Source organism: Castor canadensis, chromosome 8 (genome assembly GCF_047511655.1).
Source record: "Castor canadensis chromosome 8, mCasCan1.hap1v2, whole genome shotgun sequence".
Taxonomy (NCBI): Eukaryota; Metazoa; Chordata; class Mammalia; order Rodentia; family Castoridae; genus Castor; species Castor canadensis.
In genome coordinates this window covers 27,684,797-27,706,728 of record NC_133393.1, presented here as the reverse complement: position 1 = coordinate 27,706,728, position 21,932 = coordinate 27,684,797, and the positions used below count along the sequence as shown (strand labels likewise).

General features: G+C 35.4%; 1 protein-coding gene and 1 pseudogene across 1 annotated transcript; one reads left to right on the top strand and one right to left on the bottom strand.

Annotated features, from left to right (window-relative positions):
• Positions 1-3,586: 3,586 nt before the first annotated feature.
• Positions 3,587-4,525, top strand: LOC109703396 (olfactory receptor 2B11-like). The gene has a single exon (XM_020151876.1). It carries the CDS (start codon positions 3,587-3,589, stop codon positions 4,523-4,525), a length of 939 nt encoding a protein of 312 aa, XP_020007465.1.
• A 7,849-nt stretch (positions 4,526-12,374) lies between these two features.
• Positions 12,375-13,804, bottom strand: LOC109703397 (olfactory receptor 2B11-like; annotated as a pseudogene).
• Between the last annotated feature and the right edge of the window lie 8,128 nt (positions 13,805-21,932).

Below are 21,932 nucleotides of genomic sequence, written 5' to 3'. Positions count from 1 at the left end.
TTAAGTTGTTTTATATAAAGGATTTGAGCATACACAGACTTTGCTGTCCATTAGGAATCCTGAAAAATTCCTGATGAATAATAAGGGACAATTCTATGTGCTTTAAAATTTGGGCCCAGTGTATTGAGGAATTGAATGAGTTTATTTTACAACACATCTAAAAATGGAAGAGACTTGCTAACAAGTTAATCTGTTAATTGTGCATTAGAAAAATTTCCATAAAGAACTGCGTTACCAGGAACATTGTCTACTAAATCATCTGGGAGAAGAATAAATGAGTGGCCTTGTAGAAACAATGCCCATGAGGTCTCAGATACAATATACAAATAGCACACCCACAAAACATTCTGATGTTTTCTACTATTGCCTCCCTCATCTGCATTTTATCGTTTTGAGCACGGAGAGTTTTGATGCTAATTCTTAAATACTCATCTGCTTCCTTCTTCAGTTTCTCCATTCTCTCAAGCTTGAAAATTTCTAATGAATTCCTTCATAATTTCCTTTGACTTAATTATAGTTATGAAAATAAGGTAAGCAATATGACACTTGTTTTTCAAGGTCATGTATTTTCAGGGAAGATTTGAATGTGTGTAGATCACATTGCCTAATATATATGTATGAAAGACAAGGAGCACTTTATTTCAGGAAACCTTTTCTAAACTTTGGAAATACCTAGTTCAGTGGCTCTGGGAACAGCTAGACTTGTCTTTGTAATTAATCTCTCACTCTCAGCACCTCACTTAGACCAAATTTAAAAGCATTTACATTTCAGTAAACACAATATATATCAGATATTAAATGTCTGAAAAAAGTAGGAAAGCCTTCATTTAATCAAGAGAATATATCACATGAGACACTTAAAAAATATATGGTCACAATTTCATGGATTGTGCTGTTCATGTGTTTCATCTAGATGTTTTGGTGTCAGATTAAAATAACATTAATTTCTTCTTATACAATTTTACTATATAAAACCTAAAGAGTGATTAAAATACACATAAAATAGTGATGAAAATGAATATAAATAGTATACACTACAATGAAAATATGAGTGGAGATACTAATATGTCAAAAGGAATGGAGTATGGAAACTATTAAATTGACTTTAAATATTTGTATATAAGTATATTCCTGTGTAGTAAAATACAGTGTGGTGAAAACTATTGAAGAATAAGATTCAAAAGTCATGGATTTCAAAAGCAAAAAACCATGAAATATTATGAAAGTAACATGGAAAAGACAGAGATCAAAGGATACAATTAGAAAGCATAAATACACTTCAGTGCAAATCACATAGATTAAGAATGGTGCCTCTAAGCAATACCCAGAGCGTTGGACTGAGCTCCTCCTCTGGGCTCCAGATTAATCAAAATTGAACTCACTCATGCTGTCTCATTCTTGAACTGAAGTATTAAGGAAGCAGACAGATCCTAAAACAGACCACACTTTCCTGAAAACAGGGGATTCTAATCTGTCTGATACTGTCTAATGAGGAAGTTCTCTTTGTTTCAATCCTTCAAGAGAGCAACCTTAAGTACATGATGTTACCCAATCAGTTATTCTTCTATTGTTCTCTTCTCTTGTTCCTATCTTAAAAACTCATGGCTCTTCTATTGTCTAGTGGGAGCTTATATTCTATTTTGTAGATCAAAGGCTGTCCTTATTCATGAATTGCAAATAAAATACATTGGATTTTATAAATTAGGGGTAATTTTGTCTTGTGTAAGGGGTGAACAAAATTCAGAAACAAAATGATGCTAAGGTGAATAATATGAACAAAATTGTAAATAGTACAAATTTAATAAAATTGCTGAAAGAATATTGGAATGAATACTGTGGTTATAGAGAGATGATTAATTATGGAAGAATTCAGGGAATATATAATTTACAATTGCTCTAAAATACAGAAGGATGGTGAATGTTCAAAAATATTAAGCATGAATATAGCAATGGTAAATGATTAAGACAATAGGTGTTTTATATTGAAAGTATTTATTAATGTGGAAAGATTTTCCAAATACTTATGTTACGAAAATAATTAGTGCATATGATACTTACTAAATATCCCATCTATAACACAAAATTTTCACATTAAAATTTTTGATCAAGGTACATTTCTAAATTCTCTTTGCCCATATAACATCTTGAATAATGTCAACTAAATAAGGTGTAGGGGTCACAACTCATTCAGGAAACAACCCTACAGTTCAAGTGCTTTCTACAGAATCTTGAAACTGAATTATAGTCTCAATATCTCACTACCTCATTTAAGGCATAGATTCTTTTTGATCCTTAAAAGCTCTCCAATTATTAGCACACTATAGGAATGAGCAATTAACAAAATGTTAAAACACAAATGCTAAAAATTCTTTATGTCATAATGTTGGGGGTTGGGTACTAACAGTTATACTGGGTATAATAAGTTAAGAGGAGTGTTTGGCATGAGGACACAAAAAAGGATTACTTGGAAATCTTTCATTAGTAGCTCTGAATAAATGTCAGGGCTTAAATGGGAAGTTGACTTTTCTTCTGACAGCAGTTGCCTGGAGTTAAAAAATGTATTCGTAGCTGCATAAAACTAGTGGGGCACTGATAACTGTCTCAACTCATACATAAGCCTGCTCAATAAAAGAAAATGCCTGCAAGATTAATAAATTAAATAAAATTTAACACTGAGAGACCAAAATGCTCTAATTTTGACTAACGTAGTTATGCAAGAAAAAATTGGATAATTTAGCTAACTTCCCCTGTTTACAATTTAGGAAACTGGTAGTAAAATTAAGCTATGCATGGTCGTGGATACCTGTGGACCCCAGTACTTGCTACTCTGGACATTGAGGAGGGAGAATCTCTTGAGCTTAAGAGTTTAATACTAGCATGGACTAGTAAGACTTTGTATTTTAAAAATATTTAAAATTCCTGATCAATTCCAGATAGCTAAGATGGATTGTTTAACAGCAAAGGTGTCTTTCTCCCCATGGAAATGATGTAATTATCCATTGACTAATCAGGGCTGACAGTGGCTTTCTTAATGGTCCTTACAGTTCCAGGTTTTACACTCCATTATTGCTACCTCAATTCTGTACTTCTTCTTAATATTTCAGTAATGCCATGCAGCAACACTTCTGAAAATTAGTCATCTGATTTATTGCCTCCATGCTACATCTACTTGATCAGATGCCTGAAGATAGACACCAAAAAATGTTTCATTTAAACAACTTCCTCAGATGAATTTTATGGAAGACGATGTTTGAAAATTATTAATTTGAATTTCTCAAAACATAGTCACATTTTCTTTCTGTTTAATCCACATGAGATCCCGAAGACATAGTTATTGTCAACCTTATAATACAGAGTTAGAAGTTCAATTTCAAGATATGTAGCTTACTGTTTGAAGGGAACTCCCTATGATTTATGGTGTCATGAAGTAAATGGGTGACCGTGTTCAGTGTCTGTATATTATTCTTCCAACAACTCACTGTACCTCATCTCTACATTTGCATAGCCAAGGCATAATTATTCTTTAGAAACCCTCATAATTCTACCATTGTTACCTTCCTAGTATATTTGAAACAATTTGAATATAATGACACTCATTAATGAGAGCCACCCTGAAGAGTTCATTCTTCTAGGCTTTGCTGACCGTCCTTGGCTAGAGCTTCCTCTATTCATTACTCTTCTGATAACATACCCCACAGCCTTGGTGGGAAATATCATCATCATTCTGGTGTCGAAGTTAGACCCCCGGCTCCACAGCCCCATGTATTTCTTTCTCACCACCCTCTCCTGTTTGGACATATGTTACACCACAAGCATTGTCCCTCAGATGCTGTTCTGCCTGGGAAGCTCTACAAAGACAATCAGCTACACTGGATGTGTAATTCAGCTTTATTTCTACAGCATAATGGGGTGTGCAGAAAGTCTTCTTTTGGCTGTTATGTCTTTTGATCGCTATGTGGCCATCTGCAGACCTCTGCACTACACCGTCATCATGAATCAGTGCATCTGCATCCTATTAGTATCCATTGTGTGGCTGGGTGGAATGGCCTATGCTTTCTCAGAAGTCACAGTTACATTCCAGTTGCCATGGTGTGGAGTCAATAACCTGGATCACTTGGTGTGTGAGATTCCAGTTATGATAAAGACTGCCTGTGGTGAAAAGAAAGCTAATGAACTCGCACTCTCTGTGGTATGTATTTTTTTATTAGCTGTTCCTTTCTGCTTAATTCTTGCTTCCTATGCAAGTATTGGACATGCTGTATTGAAAATCCAATCTTCTGCAGGAAGGAAAAAGGCCTTTGGGACATGTTCCTCTCATCTCATTGTAGTTCTTTTATTTTATGGCCCAGCTATTAGCATGTATCTTCAGCCCCCCTCTTCCATCACAAGGGGCCAGCCCAAGTTCATGACTCTCTTCTATGGAGTGGTGACTCCTACACTCAACCCCTTCATCTACACCCTGAGGAATAAGGATGTGAAGGGGGCATTAGGCAACCTGGTGAGGAGCATTTTCAGTTCAAAATGATACTTGCTAAACATCAAATGAAGTTAATAATTAGTGTAGGTATATCTGGGTTTTCTTAATAACTCATTTTTCAATATCCAGTATGATGTTATGTGTTCTTTTCACAAATTATACAATATTTCTTATCTTCCTTCTAATCATGGTAAGTAAGGGTCATGATCAGATAATAAGCACCAGCTTATTTCTGAAATCAGACAATATCAGGCAACGCATTCAGCATGCATGGTCACAGACTTATTGATCATTCTTTTTAGCTCAATATTTGAGATTTAATCTACTTTACAATCATTCAGATCCTTTGTTGTGTGATTGTTGACTTTTTGAGGTATTGTGTTGACTTGCTTTTTCTTTCTTTTTTGTTTCTGCACTGAGATTTTTCATTGCAATCAAGTCATTGGTTGGAGGTCTTAGTCACCTGAAGTCTTTCAGGTAAAATTATTCTCTATGTTCTGGGAAGTGTAGCATTAGGGTTGATGTGCCATTTCTCACCACTGACCTAGGGATTCAACTCAGCAATAAAAATTTACCAATTCAATACCAAACGAAATATTTACATAAAGTTAAAAAAACTTTGGTGACATCATCTATATTACTAGTCATGTTGTAATATGAATGGAACTAGTGTTCTTATATGGAACATCAGGGTGTTAGGAAAAAAGATTATTTGTGTAGGAAGTAAAAATAAGATAGTGAAGCCAAGTGCAGGTGGCTCACACCTGTAATCCTAACTACTTGGAAGGCAGAGATCTGGAGGATCGCAGTTCAAAGCCAGCCTGGGCAAATAGTTCTTGAGATACTATCTTAAAAATACTCAACACATAAAAGGGCTGGCAGAGTGGCTGAAGTGGTAGCAAGGCCTGAGTTCAAACACCAGTACTGTAAAAAAAAAAAAAAGTAGTAAAAATAAGTTGGGAATGAGGGAAGAAATGAAGAAGGAAGATGGAGGGAGTTGAAATGTGTGGGGTGGAGGCAAACAAAATAGTATTCAAGAATATAGTTCAGTTATTGTGGATAAGGATGCAGCAGTCAGGATTTGGAAAGAAGAGAAAAATTAAGAATAATAGAAATGAGGAGAAAGGGTATCAGTAGAAAGATTTGCAAAAGAGAGGTAGGAAAAAAATCAGTCTTTATTCCTTGTTGAGGAGAAGAGTGCATGCCTGTTAGGCTCTATCAGTACAGTAGATGTTCTCCGATCTCTGGTCCTCAGCTTTCTGTCTGTAGTTCTGTTGTTTGCTCACATATTCCATCTGGGCCCCAGAGTGCCTGATATTATTCCCCTTTGGGTGCTGCTTCAGTGCAGTGGTTTGTGGTTAATTAAGGCTTTGTACTTGGGGCAATTGGTAGATTGAGGTGGAGTAGCCCCAATTCCCAGGGGTTGGGCTTCTGAGATGGATTTTGGTGGGCTAGTTTCAGGTGTGTGAAGTAGCAGTTGGCGATGTGTGGAAAGTTCTCCAAGCACAGCTTGAGTCAGGGAGAACTCTGCCTCTCTCAAAGCCTACATCTTGTCATGCATTGTACACCCAGTGCCAGCTCTGATTGTCTATAGCTAGGTCTCCAGATTTTTGTTTTTCCTGCTTCTGCCCTTTGTTTTCAGCCTGGGACCCAGTCTCTTCTGAGTGGTTTCACCACTCATAGTTAGGTATCAAGTCACTATCTTTTGTGGGCAGGGGTGTACTGAGTTGGGTGGTTCTTTTAGGACTGTATCTGATTAGAAAGATGTTTGCTGGGCTAATTACTCCTGCTTCAACCCTTTTGGGAAGATTCAAAAAATTTCTTTTTCAATTATGAAGAATAGGTTTTCTGGATGACTCCAGGTTGGGGTTGTTTTCTTTCATGGCTTAAAATACATCATTCCATGCTCTTCTTGCTTTTAGAGGTTCAGTTGAAGAATTTGTTGTTTTTCTGAAGGGGCTGTCTTCATATGTGACTTGGCACCTCTCTCTTGCAGCTTTCAATAGTCTATGCTTGTTCTGTTTACTTAATGTTTTAACTACAACATTCTGTGAAGAGTGTTTTTTCTCATTTATTCTCTTTAGTGTCTTAAAAAGACTATGTCTTAAAAGTCTATGACCCTCCCTTTCTTAAGATTTGGGAAAATTTTGTGTATTATTTTATTGAAGATACTTTCTATGCCTTTTGCTTGCACCTCTTCTCCTTCTTCTATGCCCATTCTTAAATAGATTTGGTCTTTTAATGGTGTCCCAAAATCTTATGTGGTTCGTTCATACTTAATTTTTTTCTTTTACCTTTATCTGAATGTTCTAATTTACCTACCTTGTCCTTCAGGTCCTGATATTCTGTCTTCACTTTGATCCACTTTGACAATGCTTTCAAATTGAGTTTTTATTCAATTTATTGAGCTTTTTCACTTTCAGAAATTCTATTAGATTTTTTCAGGATTCCTTTCTTTTTCAATATACTGCATTGTTTTCCTTATTTGACTTTCTTTTTCAACATACTACATTGTTTTCCTTATTTGGTTCAGTTGTTCACTCATATTTTCCTGGAATTCATACATTTATTTATGTCTTCTTTAATTTCATTGATCACTTTTGTAATCATTATTTTGAATTATTTGTCTGGGATTTCATTCACTTCACTACCATTAATGTTAATGATTGTTGAGTTATTGAGTTGGAGGAGTCACATTGCATTGTTTTGTCATAGTTATTGTGTTTCTGTGTTATGATTTGTGCATCTGAGACCAAGTCATTGATTGAAGTTTTAATAATCTGTAGTCTTTTAGGTGAAGCATTTCAATGTTCTGGATGAACTCTGTAGTGAAAGGGTAAACTTGCCGTTTATCACTATTAGTCTAGGGGTATAGCTCAGTAGCCAAATATTTACCCATGTGCTCAGGGCATATGGATTTGATTACAGTACCACTTAAAAGGAGGAAAATTAGCAGGAGTATCTTTTAATTCCTAGTACTGTTTTGTTGCTATATGTCGGTTGAGGGCCAGGCCTGTCATGAGTTTGTTGTGTGCTTCTTGGCTGCTTTCACTTTCAAAGCTTCCTTTCCTCATGTACCAGAAGCCACTGCTAGCCACATGGAGATTTGAAGCCAATGGTTTGGGCAGGTTTCCCTTGCTCCACAATTTCTCCCAGTTTGTGCCCATAGGGGTAGCAAACATCCAAACTTAGTAGTGTCTCCCAATTGTGTAGTACAGTGAGAGAGCAAACACAACATGAGCTCTTCCCTGGTGTTGGAGAACTGAGGGACTCAGGCACTGCCAGACTCAGTGCTTTGCAACCCTAACCAGCATATCACCACACTGTGGGAAGGATGAGGCTGGAGAATATCACATGATTCATGAATACTATCTCAGAGCTCCCAGTCACACATGGCAGCAAGCACACACAGTTGGGAGGCAGCTCCCTGTGCTTTCAGAACTTGCACAGTAGTTCACAACCCTGTGGGAGGGAGGAGCTGAGGGAAATTACATTGTTTTTAGGACCTGGCCTCAGAGATCTCATTCCTGCCTGGCAGCAAACACACATAGCTGGGAGGCAGATCCCAGAGATCAGTCTCAGTTCTTTCATAACCCAACCAGAAGTTCCCTACCCCCTTATGAAGAGGAGTCACATGATCCACTGGGTCTGGGCTCAGAGCTTTCACTCATGTGTGGCAGCATACACAAGCAGTTGGATGGCAGATCATGGAGGCAGAACACTCCATTAGCCATAGACTTTGTGCTTTGTTTCTGCAATGATCCTCAAGCAATGGAATTTATTCCTCTCCAGTGAGAGGAAAGGACAATGACCACCTTGACCTTCACTGTCCAAGCTCTCTGTTACTTAAATTTCTCAGCAGGTGTTGGATTCCAAGCAAAATCCTTGCTTACTTTCCTGATTTTCCTCTACATGGATTTCTCTCTGTGTCTCTGTTGTTCTCTATTTTCTTATGCTGTGCTCTCTGGTTTCTGGTGTTGGGGGTGATGGTGACTTGGGTAATTTAAAACTACCCCTCCTGTCATGTTTTTTTTTAAATTATTTTTATCATTATTATTATTAATTTAAAAACCAGGTACTGTGATCTCTCACTTGGTTTCCTTAGCTATTATTAATGTATTTTTGAATATGAATCACAGTTCAAATCTCTATGGACATACAATTGCTAGAAAGCCCTATTCCGCGATCGTGCTCTGTCTTTCTCTCAAAAACTTTTCCCGATACTAACTTTCTTAAAAAAAAATCTATACATCTTATTGAGTCGTCTAGACTTAAAACATCACCATGACTCATCTTTGACAAAATTTAGTATTCAACTTTATCAGTTTCTCATGTAATCCCAGTCTTACAGCTTTTTCACTCTTATCCTGATTTAGAGCTCATTACCCTTTGTATGGAAGTTTGAAATAACCCTTGTTAATCAATTTTTATGTGTTTTTACTCTAAACATTTTGCTTACTATTGTCTTAAAATTGAAGTCTTCCTTAACAGTTTTCATAGCCTGTTAAGGTCTCATCATCTATAGAATACCCTATCTCTATTGTTAACTGTGGTTCTGGTCTCTGGTTCTGATTCAGCATATATCTCTATTTTCAATCTTAATACTGTCCCAAGCAACCTTTGTCTTGAAACTTAGTGAATTATTTATTGTTTTGGATGCATAAACTTAAATTTCCACCACCTTTGTCAGTAGCTTGTTGCAAAGAGAAAAAGTATTGAGTTTTAGTAATTGAAAGGCTGTCAGTAATAGAATTAGCTATTTCACAATGAATATGTACTTGAAATATCTTGTACACATTGAAAATATACAATATCATCTGTCAAATTAAAAATATAAATAAAAATGATATTATCTCAGTGCAAAAAATTTGTGAATAAAAAAGGAGGGAATTCTGACACACACTACAATAGGATTTTTTAAAACATACAGAATAAATTAAACTAGTCACAAGTGGACAAATATTGTATGATTCAGTTTTATGAGGTACATAAGGCAGTCAAATTCATAGGGGCATGGTAAAATGGTGGTTTCTAGGGAGAATGCACATTTATTATTTTATGTACAGAGAGTTTCAGTTTGGGGGTAATCAAAAGATTTCTAGGGATGGATGGTGGTTATAGTTGTGCAAAAATATGAACTTACTTAGTGCCATTGAACTGTACACATAAAAATGTCGAGATGGTAAATATTTTGTGCATTTTAGGTAATGGAAAAATAAACTTAAAAAAATAAAAGTATTCAAAACAAAACAACCCAAGGTAAAGTTTTCAAGTTCAATTTCTAACTTAACCTATGGAAGTTCAATAATTAATGAGCTATAAGTTCATTATCTATCAAATGTAAATAATAGCTACTTTGAAGAATTTCTCAAGATTAAAAAAGATTGTAATTATAAAGTTTCTAAGGTTATCAATAACTCATGGCATGTTTTCAATACTTCTGATTCCTCTCTCAGTCATTTCCTTTATTATGGTGATCCTTTATCCTACGATATATTCCCAAATACCTCTAGTGAATATTCCAGTTTTAGACACCAAACCATGGAAAATGTCTGTTTCTTTGTTTTACGTCTGCATTTTAGTTAGTTTTTCTTGCCTTTTCCAAAAGTGTCTTCTTAAAGGTGCATTTAGCACTATTACTTTTTATATTACAGTTCATTTTAAGGAGTAATATAGATGGGGGAAACTGTAATTTATTATTAAACATGAAAGAAAACAATACATAGAAGAGAGAAAATACAGGAGCACTTCAGCAATGGAAATATTGCTGCACATATTTTGTTTGATATAGGAAGTGATGGTGATTTCATGGGTGGAGTACAGTTTGGTTGATGAAAAGGAAGGGTAATGAGGAATATATGTAGAGACTCCATGTTATATTTAATTATTTTCTGTATGAAGTAAAGTGAAACATCCATCCATTTGTTCTACCATAACAAAATGCCTGAGCTGGGTAATTTATATAAAATGGTAATATGTCTCTCATGGTTCTGAATGCAGGCAACTAAGATAAAGGCATCAACAGGTTTAGAGTCTGGTTAGGAACTAGCCTGCCTTACAAGATGGTGCCTTGTTGTTGGATGTGTTGGAGGGGAATATCACTGAGTCTTCACATAATATAAGGCAGAGGGGCAAGAGGACTGAATGCTGTGTTGAGCCTTTTATGAAGGACTTAATTCCATTCAAAAGAGGGGAACCTTCATGACCTTATGATCACTCTTTATACATCCTTGTTCTAGTGCAATCACATTGCTCATTAAGTTTTTCTTCACAAATTTTGAAGGAGGCACATTCAGAAAGACAGGCTCTGAGGCATAGAACTAAGTTTTAGTGCTTTTAATCTTTTTGGTTATTTGTGTAACATGGTCTCACTATGTAGTCCAAGATGTACTGGAACTCATGATCTTCCTGCATCTGTTTCCATTTTGAATTTTCAACGGTACAATTTTTTTAAATTGTTTTATTATTCATATGTGCATACAAGGCTCGGGTCATTTCTCCCCCCTGCCCCCACCCCTCCCTTACCACCCACTCTGCCCCCTCCCTCTCCCCCACCCCCTCAATACCCAGCAGAAACTATTTTGCCCTTATCTCTAATTTTGTTGAAGAGAGAGTATACGCAATAATAGGAAGGAACAAGGGTTTTTTGCTGGTTGAGATAAGGATAGCTATACAGGGAGTTGACTCACATTAATTTCCTGTGCATGTGAGTTACCTTCTAGGTTAATTCTTTTTGATCTAAACTTTTCTCTAGTTCCTGGTCCCCTTTTCCTATTGGCCTCAGTTGCTTTTAAGGTATCTGCTTTAGTTTCTCTGTGTTAAGGGCAACAAATGCTAGCTAATTTTTTAGGTGTCTTACCTATCCTCACCCCTCCCTTGTGTGCTCTCGCTTTTATCAACGATACAAATTTTGAGCATCACTACCATCAAAACTTTAAATCAGTAAAAAAAAAATTACCCACAGTTTGCTTTCAGTTTCAGAAATTCAAACTTATTTTTTCTCACACTGATTTTTGCACAATTTCATTCTTGACTCTTCTAATTTATGCATAGAAACGTGGACAGCATGCAGTTCAACATTAATAACATTCTTATCTTGCTGATTCAGAAGACTCATGCTTATGATATTTAAAAGAAAGTTATCTGCACTTTTATCTCTTTGTTCCATTAGTAGTTAAATTTAATGACAAAAATATAAAAACACAACTAGGAATGGTGGTGCTATTCCCAGCTATTTGGTAGGCTGAGGTAGTTCAAGAGCAGCCTGGGCTACACAGCAAGTACAATGCCAACTTTGCTAACAAGACACTGTCTCAAAATTAAAAACATAATGGGTTGGGATATAGCTCAGTGGGAAGCACTTGCTTAGCATGCATGAGAACATGGGTTCAATCCCCAGAGTTTCAAAAATACAAAAACACTTCACACTTATTTTTTAATAATTAGAATGTTTTTCAAAAGAAGCAAGAGCTTTCATATAAATTGAGAATAATAAATTTATGAGGCTCACAACACTTTAAAATCATAGAGTAGTTCACACAGAAGACTCAGTGTAGCTAGCTTCTCCACTGAGACTTGGGCCAAATTTGCAGGGAATGATACAATATTTCTCAAGTGTCACTAGTAGGAATACCATTGATAAAATAATTAACAATACAACTATTTTAGTATGTAGGAACCAGAATGGAAGTATTTTAACAATTTTTCACAAATGAAGTGCCCGTACTAATGAACATTAGCTGCGTATAATCCTTGTCTAACAGGAATAGAAAGGATATCAGAAACACGATTTATTTTTCAAGGACACATCATGAGATATATGAGACAAGAACGAGTTGTTAGCGTAACCCACATAAATCTGCTCTAATTGTTAAATAATATTATTTGCTGTCAAATGTCACTTGGAACTGAAAATGCTCTTCAACATGTTGCCTAAAGCTCTTTTTACATCCTTATTCCTCAGGGTGTAGATAAAGGGGTTGAGTGTAGAAATCACCACCCCAGAGAACAGAGCCAGAAACTTGGGCTGGCCCCTAGAGATAGAGGAGAGAGGCTGGATACATGCTAATAGCTGGACCATAAAATAAAAGAACAACAATGAGATGAGAGAACATGTCCCAAACACAATTTTCCTTCCTGCAGAAGATTTGATCTTAAATATAGCACATCCAATACTAGCATAAGAAGCAAGAATTAATCAGAGAGGAACAGCTAATAAAAAAAATGAGAACCACAGAGAGTACAAGTTCATTAGTCTTCTTTTCATCACAGGCAATCTTTATCAGAACTGGAATCTCACACACCAAGTGATCCAGGTTATTGATGTGACACAGTGGTAACTGGAATGTAATTGTGACTTCTGAGAAAGCATAAGCCATTCCACCCAGCCACACAGTGGATGCTAACAGGATGTGGATGAGCTGATTCATGATGAGGGTGTAGTGCAGAGGTCTGCAGATGGCCACATAGTGGTCAAAAGACATAACAGCCAAAAGAAGACTTTCTGCACACCTCATTTTTTTTTCTTTTATTATTCATATGTGCATACAAGGCTTGGGTCATTTCTCCCCTCTGCCCCCACCCCCTCCCTTACCACCCACTCCACCCCCTCCCTCTTCCCCCACCCTTTCAATACCCACCAGAAACTATTTTGCCCTTATTTCTAATTTTGTTGTAGAGAGTGTACAAGCAATAACAGGAAGGGACAAGGGTTTTTGCTTGTTGAGATAAGGATAGCTATACAGGGCATTGACTCACATTGATTTCCTGTGCGTGTGTGTTACCTTATAGGTTAATTCTTTTTGATCTCACCTTTTCTCTAGTTCCTGGTCCCCTTTTCCTATTGGCCTCAGTTGCTTTTAAGGTATCTGCTTTAGTTTCTCTGCATTAAGGGCAACAAATGCTAGCTAATTTTTTAGGTGTCTTACCTATCCTCACCCCTCCCTTGTGTGCTCTCGCTTTTATCATGTGCTCATAGTCCAATCCCATTGTTGTGTTTGCACACCCCATTATGCTGTAGAAATAAAGCTGAATTACACATCCAGTACAGCTGATTGTCTTTGTAGAGCTTCTCAGGCAGAACAGCATCTGAGGGACAATGCTTGTGGTGTAACATATGTCCAAACAGGAGAGGGTGGTGAGAAAGAAATACATGGGGCTGTGGAGTTGGGGATCTAACTTTGACAACAGAATGATGATGATATTTCCCACCAAGGCTGTGGGGTATGTTATCAGAAGAGTAATGAATAGAGGAAGCTCTAGCCAAGGACGGTCAGCAAAGCCTAGAAGAATGAACTCTTCAGGGTAGCTCTCATTAATGAGTGTCATTATTTTTAATTTGTTTTCTCATACAGTATGATGTTGACAAAGGTAGAATTATGAGGGATGCTAAAACTTAGTTATGCATTGGTCATGTGAACATAGAGATGATGTTGTAGGAAAATAATATATAAGTTCTGGAGCAAACTGGTTCCATTTCTGTTTAAGAAACTATAAATTATAGGGAGTTCCCTTCAACCAGTAAGCTAAACATTCTGAAACCAAATTTACTCCTCTGCATCATAAGGTTGACAATACGTATATCCTTGGAAGCTAATGTGGACTGAACAGAAAGTTCGAGTTACTTTGTTTTGGAAACTTAAAGTTTTGAAAACCTGTCTTGCATAAAATTCACCTGAGAAGATAAAGTGAATTTTTTTACATCTATCTGCAGATATCTGATAGAGTAGCATTGGCCTGGAGGTGATGAATCAGATGGTTCATTTTCAGAACCAAGTCTAGTTGTACCAAGAGTCACTGAAGTAGTTATTTCCAAAGTTGAAAAAAGATTCCTGAAATGAAATGCTCCCTGCCTTTCATATGTGCATTAGGTAATATGAGCTACACACACACATTTCAACCTTCCCTGAGAATGCATGATGTTGAAAAACATGTCTTATTGCTTACCTTATTATGATAAATGTAATTTAGTAAAAAGGAATTATGATGGAACTCATGAGAATATTTCACACTTGAGATAAGCATGGGGAAACTGTATTAAACAGATGAGTATTTAAGAGCTGTCTTCAAAATTCTTAGTTTTTCAATTGATGCAGGTGCCAAAAAATATGTATGGATTTTAGGAAGGCAATAGTAGAAAATATCAAGAATGCTTTGTCAACAAAGAGAAAGGATGAATAAATAGGACTTCATAAAATTAAAAAGCTTCTGTGCAACAAAAAAAATGGTCTCTAAACTGAAAAGACCACCCACAGAGTGGGTGAAAATATTTGCCAGCTATACATCAGATAAGGGACTGATAACCAGAATACACAGGGAACTTAAGAAACTAAACTCTCCTAAAATCAATGAACCAATTGAGAAATGGGCAACTAAACTAAACAGAACTTTTTCAAAAGAAGAAATTCAAATGGCCAAAAAACACATGAAAAAATGCTCACCATCTCTGGCCATGAAGGAAATGCAAATCAAAATCACACTAAGATTCCACCTCACCCCCGTTAGAATAGCCATCATCCAAAATACCACCAACAACAAGTGTTGCCGATGATGTGGGAAAAAAGGAACCCTAATTCACTGCTGGTGGGAATGGAAGCTGGTGCAACCACTTTGGAAAAAAATTTGGAAACTTCTTAAAAATCTAAACATAGACCTGCCATATGATCCAGCAATCCCACTTCTGGGGATACCCAAAAGAATGCAGCACAGGTTACTTCAGAGGCACCTGCACATCCATGTTTATTGCAGCACTATTCACAATAGCCAAGTTATGGAAACAACCAAGATTCCCCACTACTGATGAATGGGTCAAGGAAATGTGGTACTTGTACACAATGGAATTTTACTCAGCCATGAAGAATGAAATCTTATCATTTGCAGGTAAATGGATGGAACTGGAGAACATCATTCTGAGCGAGGTCAGCCAAGCTCAGTAGATCAAAAATCGTATGTTCTCCCTCATATGCAGAATTTAGATCTAGGGCAAATGCAGCAATGTGGTTGGACTTGGATCACAAGAAAAGGGGAGAGCACATACCAGAGATATAGGAATAGGTAGAAAACCCAAAACATGAAAGCGTTTGATGTCCCCACTCCAGAGGAACTAATACAGAAACCTTAAAACAATGGGTTATCATGAGCAGGGGATCAGGAACCAATGTAAAGATCATTGAGTTAGAGCTGAATCAACATGGGTCGTAACAAATGGGTACATGAAAGCAATAGTAGGAGTCTCTCTGTATAGTTATCCTTAACTCAACTTGCAAAAATGCTTTGTCTTCCTTATTATGCATATGTCTTTCCTTCAACAAAATTAGTGATAAGGGCAGAACGGGACCTGCCTGAAACTGAGTGGAGGAGGGGGGAAGGGTGGGGTGGGGGAGCAGGGTGGAGAAATGACCCAAACAATGTATGCACATGTGAATAAATGAACAAAAAAATAAATTAACAAAAAATTAATTCCATATTATTAAAATAAAAATTACATTTAAGATAAAAAGAAAAGAATGCTTTGTGGGTATGCTATTTGAAGACTGTTCTTGAGACCTTTTGGGTATTGTTTAACACAGGCCATTCATTTGTTCTCCTGGATGATTCAGCAAAGACTGTTCCTTGGGACACGGTTCTTTATGGAAATGCTTCTAGTGTACAATTAGTTAACAAATTATCATAGCTTGGTAGGGAGTCTCTTCTGTTTACAGATATCTTATAAAATACACTTATTTAGTTTCTCAGCATGCTGGACACTAAATTTAAACAGCATAGAATTGTCTCTCATTATGAATGGGGAATTTTTCCAGGACTCTTAATAGACAGCAAAGGCTGTGTTTGCTCAAATCCCTTAAGTAAAATGATGTAATATTTGCAGGAAAACCACACACATTGTCCTATAAACTTTAAATCATCTCCAACTTGCTTTTGGTACCTAATATAATGTAAATGTTATGTAAATAGTTGTCATACTGTACTGTTTAGGGAACAATGACTTTTAAAAATCTGTATATTTTCAGTATACATTCAACCATTGTAGGCTTAACTACATACTACAAAAATCTACTGTTAGGTACATCCCAGGTACAGGGATAGCTTAGAGTGCAATTAAATAGGTAAAAAATAGGGAATTTTTAGATGTGAGCTAAATTGGGCAAATCATTTGGGAATTAAATACATGATCATTTATAGCTTTACTTCATTTTTTCTTAGAATATGTCCCATAATATTTAATTATTTCTAATATCGCAGTAAAAAGTCAAAAATAAATTGGAAACAGAAAAAAAATGATGAAAAAGAACTTTGCATTGAGAAGCAGCAAGTGATACTTAAAATGAAACTTGAAAATACATAATATTTCAATCTCACTAACACACACACAAAGTATATTATTCAGATATGAAGATTAACATTAAGATTTTTAAATTACGCTACTAATCTATGAGGACATTATTTCCAAAGACAAACAAGCCAGTGGAAGATATGGACAAAGGAAGTGAATGGACATTTCTCTAAGGAAGAAATGCAAATAGTCAGAGTTATGCAAAATAATGCACATCATTAATCCTCAGAGAAATGGATGTTCAAACAACGACATACCACTTTATCCGTGTGTAGGGCTATTTTCAAAAAGAAAAATAATAACAGTTATGAAGAATGGAGAAAAATGGAACCCTCACTCACTGTTGGTGGGAATGTAAACTAGTATTGACATGATGGGGGAACAGTATGGAAATGTCTCAAAAATTGAAAAAAGAACTACAGTATGATTCAGCAATACTGGGGAACATACTCAACCCAGACTTAAACTACAGCACCATACTATTTTGAATGAAAGTGGTGAATGAAGACATCTTGTCTTATTCTAGGTCATAGAGGAAAAGCTTTATCTTCTCTCCATTCACTGATGATAACTCTCGGTTTCTCATATGTGGCCTTTTTTGGGTTGAGGTACATTCCTTTTATACCTAATTTATCAGGAGATGTTGAATTACACAAATTTTCCTCTGTTGAAATGATCATATAAATTTTCTCATTCATTTTGTGAATGTGATGTATCACATTTATTAATTTGTATTGCCAAATGCAATTCCCTAGGATGAATCTCACTTGGGTGGATTATCATTTTAATGTACTGTTGAACTCATTTTACTAATATTTCACTTAGGATTTTTGCATTTAATTTCTTCAGGGATATTGGTCTGCAAGTGTTTTTATTGTGTGTGTATTCTTTGCTTCTTTAGGTATTAAAGTAACACTGGCTTGGATGGGTAAGTTTCAGATAATTCATTCCACTTCAAATTTTTAGAATAGTTTGAGAAGAATTAGAATTAGCTCCTTCATTAAATGTGTGGTAGACTTCAGTAGTGAAGCCATCAAGTTTAGTGTTCCTTCCACAACAGACTTTTATTACTTCTTAAACCTTGTTATTCATGGGTTATTCCAGGTTTTCTGTTTCTTCTTGATTCAATCATATTAGGGTACATGGGTCTAGAATTTGTCCATTTGTTGTTGGTTTTCCAAATTGTTGTTGTAAATATTTACTTATAGTCTTTGTCATCTCTGATTTTGATGAATGTCTCCAATTTTTCTTATTTAGTCCAGTGAAGAGTTTGTTCATTTTGTTTATGTTTTCAAAAAATCTCATGCTGGGCTGGAGGGCTGGAGGAGTGGCTCAAATGGTAGAGTGCCTACTTATCAAGCATGAGGCTCTGAGTTTAAACCCCAGTACTGCCAACAAAACACAACAAAAAAACTGAACCAAAAAACTCTCATGCTGATGATGCTTTGTATTGTTTTAATTTCATTTGCTTCCTCTCCAATCTTTAGTATTTCTCTTATAATAATTTTGTGCTTACTTTGTTCTTCTTCCTTGAGATGTAAAATTTAGATTGAGATCTTTCTACTTTTTTCATATAGGCATTTATTACTATACTTTTCCCTCCTAAAAGTGCTTTTGCTGAATCCCATAAGTTTCTGTATGTTGTACTTCTATTTTCATTTCTCTCAAGAAATTTTTAAATTTCTCTTTTAAATTCTTCCTTAGTCCATTGGTTGTTTAGGAGCATGTTGCTTAATTTCTATATTTGTACAGTTTCCAAAGTTCCTCCTGTTATAAATTTTTACTTTTAATGCATTGTGGGCAGAACAGGTACTAGATATGATCTCAATTTTTCAAATTTGTTAAAATTTGGTGGATGGTATGTGGGAGAGGATAATGGAACATGAGGGCGATGGCGAACTGTATGCATCTATGAAATATTCACAATGCAACTCCCTTGCACTACTAATGATAAAATTAAAAAAATAAAATTTAGTGACTTGTAAAAAATGAGTTGGTTTGTGACCTCATATGTGATTAGTCTTATAGGGTGTCCTAAAGTCACCCCATAGGAACAAACCTATTTTGTTTATTCTGAAGCTATTGAATGGAATGTTATGCATGTGGTTAAAAGTCAGTTTAACCTCAAGTTTCTTCTCCTGTTTGCTTTATTCCTTTAAGGTTAATTGAATTTTTTCCCCATATTTAATAGTTGTATGTGAAATAAAATTAAACATCAGTGTTATGTAGATCAGCTACTTAATACTATATGTAAATATAATACTACTTAATACTATATGTAAAATAATTAAAATAGTATATATCAAGACATCTGTAACTCAAGATCACTAGTTAAAAAGACAATAAAGGGAATTTTTTTTGTATGATAAAAATCTTTTTTTTTTTAAATATTTGGAAGTATTTATTAAGCTTTTCTTTATCTTTCAAGTACATGGTAAATGTTTGTACATGTTCCATTTACATAGAAATAATGAATGTTTTCAGTGTACAGAGCTGTTAATTATATTATCCAGATCATTTCTATCCTTGTCATTTCTCTCTACTTAAGCCATCAAAATGTAAAAGAAATGCTTAAACATATTCTATCGTTTTAGTTATTTTTTTCTTAATATTAAAGAAGCTTTTAATAGTTTTGGATTTGACCACTAACTTTTTTGTAAAAAAACATTTAATGGTTATTATTATTTCTTCTTCATGGACTGTTTTTTTAAATAATATAATCATCCTGTTTAGTCTCAGATCTACTTGCTAGCATTACTGCCATTTCTGCTATTCTTTTTGTTTTCATCTGGTAGTTCTTTCTATTTCCAGTCATTTCAAACTTTCTGTCACCATGTTTCTTGAATGTTTGTTAAGGAAAATTTGACTAAATTCATTTTAAACTCAATCTTTAAATCTCTGTATTAAAAGAAAAATTTAGCCTATTCACATTTAGTACATTACATATCAGATATTACTTCTGAAGTACTTTACATTGATTATTCATTTCCCTTTTTTTTTTTCATTTTTCTTTTATTATTCATATGTGCATACAAGGCTTGGGTCATTTCTCCCCCCTGCCCCCACTCCCTCCCTTACCACCCACTCCGCCCTGATAAAAATCTTAATGAAAATAAAGGTGCTCAGACTTTGAAATAATTTTTTTTGGTGGTTCTAGGATTTGAACTCAGGGCTTCATGCTGGACAGTCAGACTCTACCACTTGAGTCATACCTCCAAACCCCCAACTTCTTAAGTAATTAAGTGAATTATTACTACACACTAAAGTTTGTTTTTGTGGGGTTTTTTTTTTTTGTGTATGTTATACATACGTTTTTTGCTCAGGGAAATAATTAAACATTTAGTCAAGATACACTCTTTTGAATCAATGTGAATATAAACAATGTGAATATAAACAAAAAAAAATTTTCAGAATACAAGGGAAGTGATGCCTGTGTTTCTATATACTGTCCTTTCTTCAAACAGTATCTGACATGCATTTCCCTATTGTGTCATTTCTAATGCTTCTTCATCCAAACTTCATCCCCCAGTGGCTTCTGGGACTCATGCAAGGCATTGGAATTCTGAGAACCAAAATTTAAAAGGCATTGGTTTTGTAGTATTCATAATGCATTTATTGAATCAGAATCACAATGTGCTTTATTTTAGTCATCACACCACCCCAGACAGGATGTACTTCTTGCTTTGCAGTTATTACACAATGTGGAACTGAAGACACCTTTAGTGTGGAGAAAATCATCCCTAAAACTTCTTGATTTAGATCTTAGACCTTTTTTAAATTACTGTCAGCATTTTTTTGTTTTTATTTTTATTTGTTTAGATCCTTTGCTGTCTTCCAGTTGCTCTTCAGGAAAAATTTGCTACTTGCAAAAATAAGAAAGCATTAAGCCACACACATTGCTAGAAAAGGCAACCTCAGCATTGCTCATACTTTACTTCAATGGAAGGGCACATTTCACCTTTAGATATAATATGCTCCTTTCCTTTCCAGAGCTTCCCAAAAGCAAACTAAGGTATGATTTATGGTAGAATACATAGAACATATATGCCCTGGAAATGGGCAGTAGTCTAGTACAAGTAAAATACTTTAGTTGGTGTTTACTACATCTAACAGCAATATTCTTTGTCCTGAGATTTTTCTACCTTATTCTTTGGAAGTCCTTATTTTTCATGAGTTTGCGTGGGTGTCAGTCACATTTGTGAAATGAGAAGTCTAAAAGGAGACCTAAAAACTAGTACATAAATTAACTAACCCATGACCGAGGATAATTAAAAAAGCAGACAGGAAATCCGTAGCCTCTCCATATGCTATGCTTTTGATAGAAATCATGCTGGATTTTGCCCTGAAAACTAAAAGTATTTTATTTCTCAGTATGTAAGACTAGGGTACACAAATGAAAATTTAATTAACAGAAATGATGGAAGATATCAATTAACATATCAAAAATATTACTTAATAGACATCTGTGTTATGTGAAAAATTTGGAACCTTTTCTAATGGTTAGCCATGAATGATATTAAAATAAAATTTAGGGTCACTGAGAATTTTTTCCCAATTAAATATACCATAGTCCAATGTCTTCTGAACTGAACCTACACCTTTCTTGTTTACATTTGTTTCTTGTTCAGGATAACATGATTTTTCTTCAAATGATGGTTAGATCTTGATCATAACAGAAAACAAAACAAAATGTGCATATGACTTTCTATTTTTGTTGCAGCATGAATTTTTTCACTACACAATGCCATGTTGAATTTTTAATACATGTATTCAGTTTCAAAAATTACAAGCTCCTCAAGATGTTTTCATAAGTTTTAACTCTTTTTATGTTGATATTTTACATTTTGAGTATGTCTCAGTTGGTGTAACAAAATTCCTGAGATTGTGTAATTTATAAACAACAGCAATTTACTTCAAACAGGTCTTTATGCAGGGAGCTCCTGGTAAGGCAGCAGCAGGCTTAGTGTCTAGGAAGGCCTCAGTCTTGCTTCCCACATGGCACCCTGTTCAATCTGTTGGAGGGCAGTATCCCTGTGTCACATGGTGGACTGTAGAAAGGCAAAAAGCACCTAACTTTGATTTGAACCTCTTTTAAGGCTCTGGAGGGCCTTTACCCTATTCAAG

What these genes read in the sequence shown, in the direction of transcription:
- LOC109703396 (XM_020151876.1), top strand. Translation starts at nt 3,587, where the DNA reads ATGACACTCATTAATGAGAGCCACCCTGAAGAGTTCATTCTTCTAGGC.